The sequence below is a fragment of the Austrofundulus limnaeus genome, unplaced genomic scaffold (genome assembly GCF_001266775.1).
Source record: "Austrofundulus limnaeus strain Quisiro unplaced genomic scaffold, Austrofundulus_limnaeus-1.0 Scaffold940, whole genome shotgun sequence".
In the NCBI taxonomy this organism is placed as follows: Eukaryota; Metazoa; Chordata; class Actinopteri; order Cyprinodontiformes; family Rivulidae; genus Austrofundulus; species Austrofundulus limnaeus.
The window spans coordinates 76,123-91,763 of NW_013953342.1; the positions used below are offsets into that span (position 1 = coordinate 76,123).

The window sequence follows — 15,641 nt, forward strand, 5'->3', positions numbered from 1 at the left end:
GAGAATGTGTAGCATGACCATATGATGGACTAGTGAAAAATAATAAGTAAACTGTTTGAGAACCACTTCTCATTTACAAACATGACCTGGCATGCACTGAGTGCATTGCAACATACAAAGCTACATATTCAGCYATAGTAAAGTGATTGTAAATTTTARTCGCGATTAATCRCRATTAAAATGTTTAATCTATGCCCAYGCAGCACTAAAATTAATCAGAGTTAACTCGATTAATTTCACAGCCCGTATTTTCTCTATGAATGCTAATCTGTGTATAWTTTCTAATGTTTCCTAGAGTCAGCCCTGGCCGTTTCAGTCCAGTGTCCCACCAAGAAGTACGTTGTCATCCTCTTCCAGCCGGTGACCCTCACCTGTCAGTACCAAACGTCTCCTTCTCAGCCTCCCGTCATCACTTGGAAGTATAAATCATACTGCAGGGACCCGATTCAGGCTGCACTCAGTCCCAGCAGTGCAGATACTGCCTTGGCACAAAATAACCCGAACTATAACCCCAACATCGAGTGTGCGGACAGCCAGAGAACGGTCCGCATTGTGGCCTCGAAGCAAGGCACCGCCGTTACCCTGGGCAAGGAATATCAGGGTCGAAAAGTCAGTTTCACGAATGGTGAGTTGGTCAAAGCTTGAATGACAAAAATTTGATGTAATTGTTCAATTAGGATGCTGTCTTATCTTTATTTTATAAGTAAATTTGATTTTAAAAAGTATAAATGATCTTTACATGTTCTAATTTTTATAATGTAACACATTCAAGAAAAACTTATTTTTTATGCCATACACACAAACATGTTTGTTCTTCTATCTTTATGGGGACTTTGCATTGACTTCCATTCATTTACCAGTCATTTTCACAGCCTAACCCTGACCCCTTACCCTAAACCCAACCACACCAGTACATACCCAACCCCAAACCTACCCCAAAAAACTAAATTCACGACTTGTTCCTAAACCTAACCCCAGATCCGCCAATGATAATTCCCCAAATGGGGACCGGGCTTTTGTCCCCATAAGTAACAGTGGGTCGTCACCAAGTTGTGTACCCTGGAATTGGTCAAAAATCGTCCCCACCAGGTAACAAAAACGTACACGCACAATTAGTTTTTATTTATTAATATGGTCAAGACAAAGAATAAAGAGAGTTTGATTTGAGACCAAAAAAATGTATTGTTGGTACTTCACATATTATCAATCTATTTGCAATTTTAAATTTATTACTAATTCAGAGACTTTTAAAAGCCATTTAGCACAATCAGAATGAAACCACTCAACATGATAAAGTTTAAATTAATGGAGGCACAAAAAAAAAGGCTTTGATTGGAGTCAGAGTTTACAGCTTGGTGTCTTACCTTTCGGCTTGATGAGTTAAAGTTTTAAAATCAAATCACAGAATAAAAGTAACTTTTTAATGTTTAAAATTTAAACTAGACCTCTCTTACTTCTTCCTTGGTTCTAGGTTAAAGTAAATCAGAACTTTGGTCATAAGCCTGTGTCATTTTGTTGACTTCTGCTGTTAAAAAATAACTGTTTCCACCACAGTCCCTCCCACTCACATGTTTCTTTATGCTTTCCTAAATCCTCTGTCATGGCTCAATTGAATCCTTGAGGGAATATTTGCAAACTGCAGGTCAGGCCTTTTGAAGCTGTTACAAATTCTAAATTCTAGATACAGAAAAACAAAACTGAACTTTTTGGACATAATTTCATTTCCTAATGTATTATCCCAATGTCTAAATGTTGGCTCCTAGTACAAAGTCGGAAAGTTAAAAAAAAAAAGATAACAAATGACTGTGAAATGGAATCCTCCTTTAAGAAGACAAAAYATCATCAGTTGTCACGATTTAAGGTAAACATTAATTAGTCCATGTCATGTAAAACTAGTTATTCTAGCCCACAGCATATTATTTAATGCTTGTTATGGATGCCGAGCAAAGTACATTGATGTACGTCACAATAGACAGAGTGTTTTTTTTTTTTCCAGCAAACTATTTTTAACAGAGAATGTGCTTTCATAGGTGAGGGTATTTCAAACACAACTTAAACTTTTTTATTCCAAGTTTACCCATGAAAAACCCCAAGGCCTCGCTAGCTTCACCCCTTTCATCGCCCACTGTGTCACAAAAAGATTTGGGAAACCCCTCATCCCCTGAGCAAATATGCRAAACAGGAGTAGGGCAGCAAAGTAAGTGGTTTTGTGAAATAGAATGCTGCCTTAATTTATRACATTTATTATACTCACTGTCTCATAAACTCTGATTTTGCAAGAAAACACACTTAACAGAAAAATTGCTACTACAGTTTATTATGTCTGTTTGTTTTTATCTGGTGTAAAGAACTTTGTTACTCTTCATTTATAAAAGATTCTTAAACATTAATGTTTAAATGTCCTTTGAGTTATCCATTGTTGGTCAGTCTTATTATTGAAAGGGAAATGTGTATATACGATTATCAAAAGTAACTGGATCAGCACCAAGTAAAGTGAGCTCTTAGGGTAGTATTTCACTGGGCAACAACTACTGGAGAATAGTGGGTGGCTCAGGATATGTTGAGAGTTAAATTACACAACTGTAATCTAGGCCATRCAGATTATTTTGTTKCCCACCGCTGCTTTCATCATACCCACCAAGGCTAGCTCTGTACTTACTTTGTCATCTGTCCCTACATTTATTATTTATTCTGAYAAAATRCACTTTAAAAATGAAGATGGGCAGATTTAATCCTGTTTTGTGAAATTATCTGCCTGTATATTTGGGATTGTAGCCTTTGAGGTTTTCTGTCAAAGGAGTGAGATACTGTTATACTAAAAGTAAGTTTTCTGAAGAATGAAGACAATGCAGTCTCTCTAAAGAAGCATCCACACACATTCRGTGATATTAAAAGTCTTGTTTGAAATGTCAAAATATTGTAACTWAATGTTTCCAATGGGAATTCAATCTAATAACATTAAATCACTGAAAACCTGTTACTCACAGATGCAGAACTGAACATTGCGCAAACTGCATGGGGAGACAGTGGTGTTTACGTCTGCTCAGTGGTCTCATCCCAAGATCTTACAGGAAATGGCGAAGATTACGTTGAACTAATTGTACTTGGTAAGTCCTTTTTAGTTTTTGAAGAACATTCCTTGCTCTAACTGTTCTGTTTCCTTCCCCCTTTTTTCCCCTTATTTCTCTAAGAAGATTTTCTTCTTCAAATACTGTATGTGAGGGGGAAATGTACTAAGAGAACCACTGATTTGATTCTTGCACAAGTGACTGGACTATTAGGGGACTTTGGTCCATGAGAGAGGATGTTTGCCACAAACTGGTTTCTTCAGAACTATTTGGAGTCAAGTTGTCGACAATAAGTTAGACATCACCTTAAAGTAATTGTGGCTTTATCTTTCTTTCGCAGAGAGAAAGTCAAATACTACTGACCTCCTGCCTGGCATTGACTTACTGGTTATGGAAGGTAGTACAAGCCCTTTTATTTAGTTTAGTTTAGGGTTATTAGATCTTGTTGTCAAGGTGGGATTTCTCAATGTTGTGGCTGCTATGAAGTCTACTAAGCTTGTGTTTTTTTTTTCAAACCCCTAAAGTCTTCTGCTAAACGGTTTGAAGAGTTTAGATAGGAAATAGCTGAAGTCATTCAGTAAATACACTGTATGTGGCAAATGTGATTCATAATGAGAAAAACATCCGGTTCTAGAGTTGAAACTAGAATGATGTAATGACTCGTTCCTCTGTTTTTGATTTTCTTTCTTCCCCACTGCTTTCATTTTTCACACTGTTTTTCTTTTATAGATTCTCAGCCATGCAGTAATCCTAACAAGTTGAATCCAAGGAAACCAGATATTTTAATCATAGAACGTTTGCTGTTTGTCTAAGCTTTCTCTATTCAATTGAGATAAAATATGAATTGCTTTGGATAACAAAAAAAGCCATATTGAAGAACCAACAAGCCTTTAATTCAACTTGCTAGGATTCATGTTAGACTGTTTTAATGTGGATCAGGTTTCGTCTTGTATTTCAGTGCTGAGCAGCAAAAATTACTCAACACACATTCTTGTCTACACATTCCAACTGTGTTTTAGCTTATTATTTACAACAAGCATAGTATATCATGTCTGTGTTTTGTCCTGCCTGAACTGACATTCAGTGTACTGGATTTTCCAGTTTGGCAAAACTTAAAAAAAAAACTGTTTTGACGGTGGGACTAATGTTGCATAATCATGAGAAAACTGGCTAGTTGTAACACAGACCTCCTTGTTTTCTTCTCACCTTTTACAGATCAGTGGCATATTATATACATTTGAACTCTGATAAAATTAACTCAGTGTCAACTTTCATCCCTCTGTCAAAGGATTAACAACACAAAGCAAGCTAAACAGTCAGCACAGTTCTAAGTTAATAAGTAATATAACATAATAAACCATGCATATCACTTAGTTGAATACCTGAAATGCAGTTCAGCTGTAAACCTCTAACATAAATGACTTCTTTGTGGTCCACACAGACTGGCTCCTGGTAGTTTTGGTGGTTTTGGGCTTTCTGTTACTGCTGATGCTGATCGGGATCTGTTGGTGCCAGTGTTGTCCACACACCTGCTGCTGCTACGTCAGCTGCCCCTGCTGCCCTGAACGGTGCTGCTGCCCACGAGCATGTGAGTATCAAATAGAAAATACGTTAAAACTGTACAAGGTTTTCCTCTACGGTGCATGGGCCAACTTCAAGGCCCACAGGCTAGAGCTGGCCCTCGATACAATTCTGTCTGACCCCATAGATTTTAAAAATGTTGAATAAATTTGTGACAGGTCAACTCTATCAGTTCTTTTTTTTTTATTAAAAAATAGCTTATTTATATATGCCAACTTTAAAACTAAGAAAATGAAGTATAAATTCATCAGTAATCTGTTTGTTTTTGGAGTAAGTAGAGTAACTACATCCAGTGGTGAATGATCATGTCAAGAAATAATGCCAGTCGTGGTTAAACCCTTCTGCTGCCAATGGCACAACCCACGAGGCCTTAGTTTTATAACTGAGACTTCATGGGTCATTTTGACCCATGGGTAGCTGAAGCTTTAAGTGAACATGCATAAGACCAACAAAGAGTCTACCTAAACCAGCAGTTCCCAACCTGGGGGGCCAGAGAGCACCAAGTCCATTTGAATAATTGAAAATCTGTAGGAGTTCTTCTTTTATTGATAAAGAGATCAAGTTTGAAAGCATCTTTGACAGAAGTGGTGGTACTCTGCTTGGCTTGGAAGGAAGAAAGTGGGGCTTAGAGGAAAATAGATTGGAAACTATTGACCTAAATTATATTTTAACCATATTTCCTTGTAATTTAAAAATACAATTTTAGTTCCAAAATATCTGGACATTTTTATTTGGGATTTTTATTTTAAACTGACGGTTGAATTGCAAACACCTTTTCACAGTAAATAAAAAAGCAAGGGATAAGAAATTATTGTTATTGATGCTATTGCTGTCTTGAACTTTGTATTTATTTATTTTCTCTGCTGTATACTGAACTTGTTTGTTTGTTTGCAGTGTATGAAGCAGGAAAAGCAGTGAAGAAAGGGATACCCAGTCAGTATGCTGCTACCCTTTATGCTCCCAGTATGTACAGCCAGCCCATGTCTGCCATACAGCTTCAACCCATGCCCAACGGCATGGTTCCTCCCCAGAATGGTTATGGTCGTGACTATGATGGTGCGAGCTCGGGTAGGCGCTTTCTTTAAAATTCTATTTTTAGTCTTTATTTTTAATTAGTCATTTCTGACTCAGCTTACACAATAGATAAATGTGAATGAAGTCTGGTTCCACAAAACTGAGTTTCAGCTTGACAGTTTTTCTGATTTTTGAACTTTTCTGATGTCTGGTTGTTTATTTTTTGTTTTGTTTTGTTTTGTTTTGTCATTTGTTGTGTGTTCAGTGGGGCATGGATCACAGGTGCCACTGATGCATGATCACGATGGTGGAGGAGACCACAGTGAGTAAATGGAAAAAAATAAGCCTCACAAACAAATGGTCACTGTAGGGATGAAATTTGTGTAGTTGGGGTATTATTGCAACATCTATTTAATAAGAGGAATTTCCTTATTAACAATGTTACAGAAATGCATATGTTTTATTTCCAGTGGCCTTCAGCACCAGTAAAGTAAAAAGTCTGTACGTGTTTGTGTTTTACCCACAGCTCGCAGTGGTTATCGTATTCATGTGGACCCTGAAGGAAATGCAACACGTGCAATTTATTACATGGAAAAGGAACTTGCTTCATTGGACCCCTCTCGACCTGCCAACTACAAGCGCTGTGAGTGACTTTGTACTTCCTGTAGTTCGATAACACTTGTGTACCGCATACCACCAAAAGTAAAATAAATCAGTCTATCAAGACTTATTCAGTCATGATCTTTATGGATTAAAATAGTCTACTTCCTTCAGAGGTTGATAGAATATTACTGGTGTAACTGGTGACGCAGAATATGAATCACATTTTCATTTTTATTATTTTTTTAAGTTGGTATTTCATAAGAGACGTGGATATGAAATAGCTCTTGATGTGATCTGGCATCACTGAAATTAAATGACTACATGCCGTGAAACTCATGGGGGCATAATGATAGGGGAAACGCTGACAGTGCTAATAATATGAAATTATTTATTCAAATAATTTAAAGTAATGCAGTTTCAATAACTAAACTCCACTGTTGTGAATTGTTTCAAATAAAACCAGTGTTTAATAAAATATATAATTTTTACTGCAGAAAGGCATGAAGTAACAAAAACTGGATTCATTGAATGAACTAAAATAAGCTTGATGATGGATGCCAAATTTCTTTGTTCTGAACTACTGATTCATACCTTGTAGCATTATCTTCAACGAAACACTCCATGGTTGAATACTACAAAAAAATTCTTTAGATCTGATCTGCAGACTTGTGGTTTCACACCCTACTTTGAGAAACTGTATTTGCAGTACGGGGAAATAACTATCAGTTTTTTCTGATATTTCCAGGAAACACATTTGATCTGATTACTTGCAGGTTTCAAATTTGTTTGTGCACTTTTCTTTGATGCAGTAAACTGCATGAGTTGTGAATTGTTGCATAGTTTCAATTTAAAGTGAATGAGAAACAAAAGGTTGGAGAACCTTATTGTTTTAGTGTGAGGCCAAATAATTCCTATGTTTCTCATGAAACAAAGTTGTATACCTGTATTTTCATTATAAATCAAATGACTTCATTATCTTTGATTTGAGCTGTAGTAATGCTCACTGAAACATCAGTAATTTATCTTGCTTACACTGAAACCAAACATGTATTTCAATTGATTTCTTTTGTTTTTCCTCAGTGGACAACATGAGTGAAGTCAGTTCTCTGCACGACAGCGTGGAGCCTCGAGGCCGCGGGGGCCGTTCCCAGCCCCCACCTCTGGCCACTGTTTATGATCAGGATGAAGCCATGAGCACCATCACCAGTGTTTCCCAGCAAGGCCAACGCCGTGGAGACTATGGACGGCGTGGTGGAGATTTCATGGAAAATCGCGCACGTGCCCGCTCCATGGATGACCTCAATGACGTTGGGCGAGGGTACAGAGATGACTACCCCCCACACAGACGCCCAGATGAGCCTAGAGGCCGGTGAGTGAGTGTGTGTGTGTGTATGTATGTACAGGTCATAAAATTAGAATATCATGAAAAAGTAGATTTATTTCAGTAATTCCATTTAAAAAGTGAAACTTGTATGTTATATTCATACATTACATACAAACTCATATATTTCAAATGTTTATTTCRTTTAATTTTGATGATTACAAATGACAACAAATGAAAATCTCAAATTCAGCATATCAGAAAATTAGAATATTACTGAAGACCAATAAAAACAAAGGATTTATAGAAATGTTGGCCAACTGAAAAGTATGAACACGAAAAGTATGAGCATGTACAGCACTCAGTATTTAGTTGGGGCTCCTTTGGCCTGTATTACTGCAGCAATGCGGCGTGGCATGGAGTCGATCAGTCTGTGGCACTGCTCAGGTGTTATGATAGCCCAGGTTGCTCTAATAGTGGCTTTTAGCTCTTCTGAATTGTTGGGTCTGGTGAATTGCATCTTCTTCTTCACAATACCCCATAGATTTTCTATGGGGTTAAGGTCAGGAGAGTTTGCTGGCCAATTAAGAACAGGGATACCATGGTCCTTCAACCAGGTACTGGTAGCTTTGGCACTGTGTGCAGGTGCCAAGTCCTGTTGGAAAATGAAATCTGCATCTCCAAAAAGTTGGTCAGCAGCAGGAAGCATGAAGTGCTCTAAAACTTCCTGGTATGTGGCTGCGTTGACCCTGGACCTCAGAAAACACAATGGACCAACACCAGCAGATGACATGGCACCCCAAACCATCACTGACTGTGGAAACTTTACACTGGACTTCAAGCAACGTGGATGAAGTGCCTCTCTTCTTTTCCTCCAGACTCTGGGACCTTGATTTCCAAAGGAAATGCAAAATTTACTTTCATCAGAGAACATGACTTTGGACCACTCACCAGCAGTCCAGTCCTGTTTCTCTGTAGCCCAGGCAAGACGCTTCTGACGCCGTCTGTGGTTCAAGAGTGGCTTGACACAAGGAATGCGACAGCAGAAACCCATGTCTTTCATACGTCTGTGTGTGGTGGTTCTTGAAGCACTCRCTCCAGCTGCAGTCCACTCTTTGTGAATCTCCCTCACATTTTTGAATGGGTTTTGTTTCACAATCCTCTCCAGGGTGCGGTTATCTCTCTTGCTTGTACATTTTTTTTGACCACATCTTTTCCTTCCCTTCGCCTCTCTATTAATGCGCTTGGACACAGAGCTCTGTGAACAGCCAGCCTCTTTAGCGATGACCTTTTGTGTCTTGCCCACCTTGTGCAAGGTGTCGATGGTCGTCTTTTGGACAACTGTCAAGTCAGCAGTCTTCCCCATGATTGTGTAGCCTATAGAACTAGACTGAAAGACCATTTAAAGGCCTTTGCAGGTGGTTTGAGTTAATTAGCTGATTAGAGTGTGGTACCAGGTGCCATCCATTTTGAAACTTTTCACAAGATTCTAATTTTCTGATATGCTGAATTTGAGATTTTCATTTGTTGTCATTTGTAATCATCAAAATTAAACGAAATAAACATTTGAAATATATGAGTTTGTATGTAATGTATGAATATAATATACAAGTTTCACTTTTTAAATGGAATTACTGAAATAAATCTACTTTTTCATGATATTCTAATTTTATGACCAGCACCTGTATGTATGTATGTATGTATGTATGTATGTATGTATTTATGTATGTATGTATTTAGCAAAACCATCTCTTTGAAAGCTCATGCTTTACAAGAAAGTAGATGTTACATTTATTTTAAATAAGATTTGATCAACTTGGTGTTGTCAACATAATGGATATAAATATTTATTACACAAAGATAAGCTGACAGTAATGTCGGCCCCTTTGTGGTTATTTTTTGTTTTTCTTTCTCCTGTTGTACCACAGGGTGTGGTGCTTTCTGAATTACTCACAGCAGCTGAGGGTGAAGGTTCTGTTTTCTCAGGCAGCTGACAAATAAAGCAGCTTTTACRGTCTCATCTTGTCTGTTACCTCAAGGTCACCAATGATGATCTCCTGATATTCATATTTTTATACATGACATTATTTTTGTTCTCTAATTTAGCCTGTGTGTTCAGTGGATCATCTGCACTGTTTGAAGATTTAACCTGTATGTGTCGTTTTTCCTTTCCCTTTACATATTTTGTGATTCAAGCTCATTATTTCTTGTTTTTCAGTTCTTTTTCTTGTTTTATAAATTCTGAAACTTGCAATTGGCATAATGCTTTGAGTTTTTGGCATTTTATTTATTTATTTTTTGATGAGACAATGAGATATCTCACTCATTTACATGTTGGTTCAGATATCTTACTGTGACTGAAAGATCACAGGAGTAAATACATAAATGAAATCGAAACAAAAAAATAAAAGAACAGAGAAACTAAAATCTATTTATCTTTATGCATCTTTGTTGATTTTTGCCAAAACAATATAAATCTGAAGATACCAAACTTACATTTTACAGTAGCCTTCGTTTCAAAGCTAGATCTTTTGTGAAGAGATTTATTTGTTCATTTCAGTAGCATTTTGTGGTTTTTGAAGTTGGCCATTGAAATGGGTGGGAAATCTATAACTGGTATGTGGAAATTTGCTTGTGGTTTTTGTGATTAATTCTCCTACTGATGTTCAGCAAACATCTGCCTTTCTCACAAATGTCCCCTTAAAGCWTAAAATGTTCGCCAATGATAACGTTAATAGTTTCGAAATGAGGTGTTTTGTTGTTTGTGCTASGGTTAGGCAAAATCATGTTGTGTGCAGTTAATCATCAGAAAAACTTTAATAGATTATTTTTCGGCACTTGATGAGGTAATATAATTAATATCTCCAGGCGGACAGACTGGGGATTTTCCTGGTCAACCTACTTGATGCTCCTCTCTGCTTCAAATATGACAAATGTTTTGTTTGTTTGTTTGTTTGTTTGTTTGTTTGTTTGTTTGTTTAAGTTCTGTAATATACCCCACTGGAGGGCCACACAGGAGTCACCCGCAGGCCACATTTGGGGCCTTGAGTTTGACATGTGGCCTTAAGTCTGTACTTTTGACACAATTTGGAAGAGATTTTTCCAGAGAGCAAACCTTTCCCACTAGAGTGATTTAAATTGGTCATGCGGGGATTCAGGGGATTAATCATCATATTAATCATTATTGGCTAAATACCACAATTAATTGGAAAAGTAGAATGGCATAAAAAGGCAAGTAGTGATGCTAGACAGTAAACTCTTTCTTTTTTTTTTTGGCTCAATCAGGTGCATTTTAATTAAACCAAAAGACTTCACTTCAGTAACTTCAACCACTTTTAACTAACTTAACAGTTCTGTCTCACACAAATACATTTAGTCTGTTGGCTTCCACAAAGTTTAAATTTGCACCACAACCTAAACTGGTATTAATTGACATAGGTCTAACTGATGCAATATTCTGCTTTCTTTCCGTTTAGCTCGGATGATGAGTGGAGCAACAGCGCTCGCAGTGGCTATGATGACCGCAGACGTCGCGACTACTCCCCAGACGATCGCAGGGGAAGACAAGGGGACGGCTACAGCGACCTCGGGGGGCGCCGCAGTCGCAGCCGGGACGATCTGATGGAGATGGAGCGGGACCGCCGGTACGGGGATGGCCCCAGGGGCGGGGGCCGGGACGACTACGATGACAGCTTCCTGCGGGAAGCCTTGGAGAGGAAGAAGCTGGGCGAGCAGCAAAGGGCACGCAGCCGGGAGCGGCTCGATAGTGAGAGCGATCGCTTGGATCGGGAGAGGGCACCACGTGGGCCCCCACCACTTCCTGTAATCCCACCYTCTGGATATCCCGGCCGCCGCGATGACTACCCACCCTCTCARCCACCTGCGTACAGTGACAATGAAAGTGTGTCGTCTTCAAAGAAAAGTAACCTTCGCAAGGTAAGTCACAGATTATAAATGCTTTAACATATACATCAGAATAACCTTACGTAGATGTTTTAGCTTTCTGTCAAAGTTATATCAATGAAAAAAGTAAAAAAAATGTTTTCTAATGAGCAGTTAAAGTTAATGGCTAGAAAACATATTGCATTTTAAATAGAAAAAAAATTGAAGATTTAAAGTTTTGTTGTATATTAAATTTGACAAATTACCAGTAGGTGAAAGTATATTTTTTTTATTGCTGTCTGCAATTCTTACAAAATATTAAAATAAGATGAAATATGTTTTTACATAATAGTTACTGATTTATTTCCTAATCAAACGTTCCTGTTGTTTTGCAGAATGGAGCTGTGAGTCGGGAGAGCCTGGTGGTGTAAAGCCGACCATCATGATGATGCAACTTCAGCCTTTTATTTCAAAGATAGRTGGTTTCTGACATTGTATATATTACTCACACAACTAACATGCTGTGCAGATTTATGTTTTTTACTGAGCTCAAATTGATGCTGAATCTGATTTGTAATTTTTTTTCTTAAGAATTACTTGGAAGTGGTGCACATAAAATGAACGTGCCTTTCCTTGAATTAAATTTGTGGCTGCCACAAGTGCCTTTATATTGTACAGAGTTTTAATTGTAGATGTAAAAGCCCTGTCAATAAATACTTCTTCTGTTTAGGTATTTACTTTTTGACATTTTAAAGGGTTCTAATTAGTTTTTTTTTTTTTTTTTTTTTTTTTTTTTTTTTTTTTTTTTTTTTTACTTTACGGTAGAATCACTTAAGTAATATTTGTGTGGTTTTACAGGGTTCTTTGCTGTTATATATTTTCTGTTTTTGTACTTGTAAAAACATGTTTGTAAGAACTTATGTATATTGAAATGAACTATATTTGTGCTTTTTGCTTGTAGTCATGTTAGAACGCTTTTGTACTTAAAATGCTGGTGAACAAACAACTTTTTAACCTTTTTTTTACACAATGTCATTTTAATCTACAGTATGCTGTACAGCTGACTTGTTTTATTCTCTGACAATGCAAATGATCATTATCATGTAATGAAATCAGTCTTTACAATAAAGCTTTTGCTTCTAGGTCTTGTAGTTGACTTGAACAATTTTTCCACTAGATGTCACTCTTTTGTTTATTTTATTTTTTCTGTGTGAGAGTGGCATCATTTGAGCTTCACGTTAGTTTAAATTTTATTTTTTATTTAATTCTTATTTATCCAGGCAAATCCCATTGAGATCCCAGATCTCTTTTTCAAGGGCAGCCTGGGCCTAAAGGCATTGTACATGTTTTATGTATGCTGTGTCCTGTAGGAGGCCACACTTCAGTGAAACCAGATATTTTTTTACCTATTCAACTAACACAGATTCAGACTGAGCTTTTCATCCATAACAAACTGACTGTTAACAATGGTTGTACTGTACGTGGTACACCTTAAAGATAGGCAACTTAAATGATGTAAGGAGCCACAACTTTGTTTTTTTGTCACCACCAGAGAGCTACATACCCAAATGTAATAAAACTGCTATTATGTTTATTAAACCAACATACAGTGCAGCAACTTAACGTTTGGGGCAGCTTGGTCACTGGTTCAATCCCCCCCAGCTGTCTCTGTCATGTCCTTGGGCAAGATGTGGAATTATACTTAACAAAAAAGTGTGAAACAACTGAAAATATGATCTAGGTTCTTTAAAGTAGCCACCTTTTTCTTTGATTACTGCTTCACACACCCTTGGCATTCTCTTGATGATCTTCAAGAGGTAGTCACCTGAAACGGTTTTCACGTCACAGGTGTGCCCTGTCAGGTTTAATAAGTGGGATTTCTTGCCTTTTAAATGGGGTTGTGACCATCAGTTGTGTTGTGCAGAAGGTGGATACAGYACACAGCTGATAGTCCTACTGCATAGACTGTTAGAATTTGTATTATGGCAAGAAAAAAGCAGCTAAGTAAAGAAAAACGAGTGGCCATCATTACTTTAAGAAATGAAGATCAGTCAGTCTGAAAAATTGGGAAAACTTTGAAAGTGTCCCCAAGTRCAGTCSCAAAAACCATCAAGTGCYACAAAGAAACTGGCTCACGAGGACCGCCCCAGGAAAGGAAGACCAAGAGTCACCTCTGCTGTGGACGATAGGTTCATCCGAGTCACCAGCCTCAGAAATGGCAGGTTAACAGCAGGTCAGATTAGAGGACAGGTCAATGCCACACAGAGTTCTAACAGCAGACACATCTCTAGAACAACTAAGAGCCGACTGTGAAACCACTGCTAAGGACAGGCAACAAGCAGAAGAGACTTTTTTTGGGCTAAAGAACATAATGAATGGACATTAGACCAGTGGCAATCTGTGCTTTGGTCTGATGAGTCCACATTTGAGATCTTTGGTTCCAACAACCATCTCTTTGTGCGATGCAGAAAATGTGAACGGATGRACTCTACATGCCTGGTTCCCACCATGAAGCATGGAGGAGGAGGTGTGATGGTGTGGGGGTGCTTTGCTGGTGACAGTGTTGGGGCTGTATTCAAAATTGAAGGCATACTGAACCAGCATGGCTACCACAGCATCTTACAGCAGCATGCTGTTCCATCCGGTTTGTGTTTTGTTGGACCATCATTTATTTTTCAACAAGACAATGACCCCAAACACACCTCCAGGCTGTGTAAGGGCTTTTTGGCCAAGAAGGAGAGTGATRGGGTGCTGCGCCAGATGACCTGGCCTCCACAGTCACCGGACCTGAGCCCAATCGAGATGGTTTGGGTTGTTTTCAGTGTTCGAGCACAATAAAAGGCAAGTGAAGAGATGGTGACGATGTTAAATTAATTTATTGATCCATAATAGTTCTGTTCATTGGTTGTTTTAAGTGACATCACATAAAACTCATTGTATAGCTTCATGAAAACACTTTTGAGTTCTGATAGATTTAAGGCTCATTCTGTAATTATAATAAACAGATTTGACTTTTAAAGTATTGAGTCAATCCCAAGACACTGAAGCTTTATTTTATTTTTGTACCGATGAACTACAACTGCATGAGTCGCCTCTGATTCCTAAACTTTGTTATAAATTGATGTTWCTCAAATTTTCTTGATGTGTCTGTGACATATTAGGCCTACAGCTTAGTTTTATTTTAAGACACTTTTTTAAACAGAACAAATTGCATTGAATTAGAAAACAGCCTCACATGCTCAGATGAAATTGTCCTTAAAACGCATGAATAATAACGTGATTACTCAGTTTTTGTTCTCTGTGATTATGCTAATGTACGATGCACTTACTCAGTTTTATTGTGCAAAAAAAGGCTGCAGACACTGTTGCCCACAGTTTTCATCTCTCTGTGTGAAGTTTGCATGTTCATGTGCATGTGTGAATTTCCACCCACAAACCAAAAACATACCTGTTACATTAGTCGGCCTTATAAACAGACATTGGGAGTAAATGTGTGGTTATTTTGCAGTATCTTGTTTGGTTCTGCTGACTCTGATGACACGCTCAGATGTGAGGTGCAACTGAAAGTTTTCCACTTCTCACTCGCTGGATGAGGCTGCAGCCTTAATGTACTGACAGATCAGTAACACTTGATAGTTTTCTGTTCAATACACACAATTCTTTGTTCTTTATCACTATATTACTTTCCTACATCTAAGTTATTGTCGTAAGCACACTTTAATCCGAATGATAGTTATATATTGTCCTTTAATTAAATAATGTTGTGGTGTCTGCTCCCCCAGCAACCTACAGAATCGCAGGTTTTCATGCCAAAGAGCCAATCTGTTAACACACTGAGAGAGTGAATGAGCAGGAGGAGGGAGAGCAGCAGAGAAAACAAACGCTGAAGGAGGGAGGACGACTCTCTGGGCTTCTCACTGGCTTCTGATCAGATCAGCTGATAAGGTAAGAGCGATGCTGTTCTCTGACAGTTTTTACAGACTTGTAAATTTACGAGAAAATTCACAATATGTTATTTTTCTTTTTTGCTTTCTCTACTTAAAACAATTGATCATTTTAGGCGTTAACTGTTACAACTTGTCTTTGTATTAGAACTGTTGTGAGTGTGACCAGTTGGGGACAAAACAAGGAGCAGATATTTCACAACATTGTCATTGCTCTACATATATATA

General features: G+C 37.9%; 2 protein-coding genes across 3 annotated transcripts in view; both read left to right on the forward strand.

Annotated features, from left to right (window-relative positions):
• lsr (lipolysis stimulated lipoprotein receptor) overlaps positions 1-12,611 on the forward strand; it is a 12,981-nt gene extending 370 nt beyond the window's left edge. The window contains exons 2-11 of one of the 2 annotated variants that reach the window (XM_014029675.1): positions 296-625; positions 2,988-3,107; positions 3,409-3,465; positions 4,510-4,656; positions 5,544-5,717; positions 5,929-5,985; positions 6,190-6,306; positions 7,347-7,635; positions 11,064-11,523; positions 11,865-12,611. In XM_014029675.1, the coding sequence (XP_013885129.1) occupies positions 296-625; positions 2,988-3,107; positions 3,409-3,465; positions 4,510-4,656; positions 5,544-5,717; positions 5,929-5,985; positions 6,190-6,306; positions 7,347-7,635; positions 11,064-11,523; positions 11,865-11,900 (1,787 nt within the window). In that variant the 3' untranslated portion in view covers positions 11,901-12,611. The remainder of the gene's footprint in view (positions 1-295; positions 626-2,987; positions 3,108-3,408; positions 3,466-4,509; positions 4,657-5,543; positions 5,718-5,928; positions 5,986-6,189; positions 6,307-7,346; positions 7,636-11,063; positions 11,524-11,864) is intronic. The other variant, XM_014029676.1, reaches the window with a different exon arrangement.
• A 2,716-nt stretch (positions 12,612-15,327) lies between these two features.
• The window catches only part of mag (myelin associated glycoprotein), a 23,951-nt gene continuing 23,637 nt past the window's right edge, over positions 15,328-15,641 (forward strand). The window contains exon 1 of the mRNA XM_014029679.1: positions 15,328-15,414. The gene's annotated coding sequence lies outside the window, so the exon portion shown is untranslated. The remainder of the gene's footprint in view (positions 15,415-15,641) is intronic.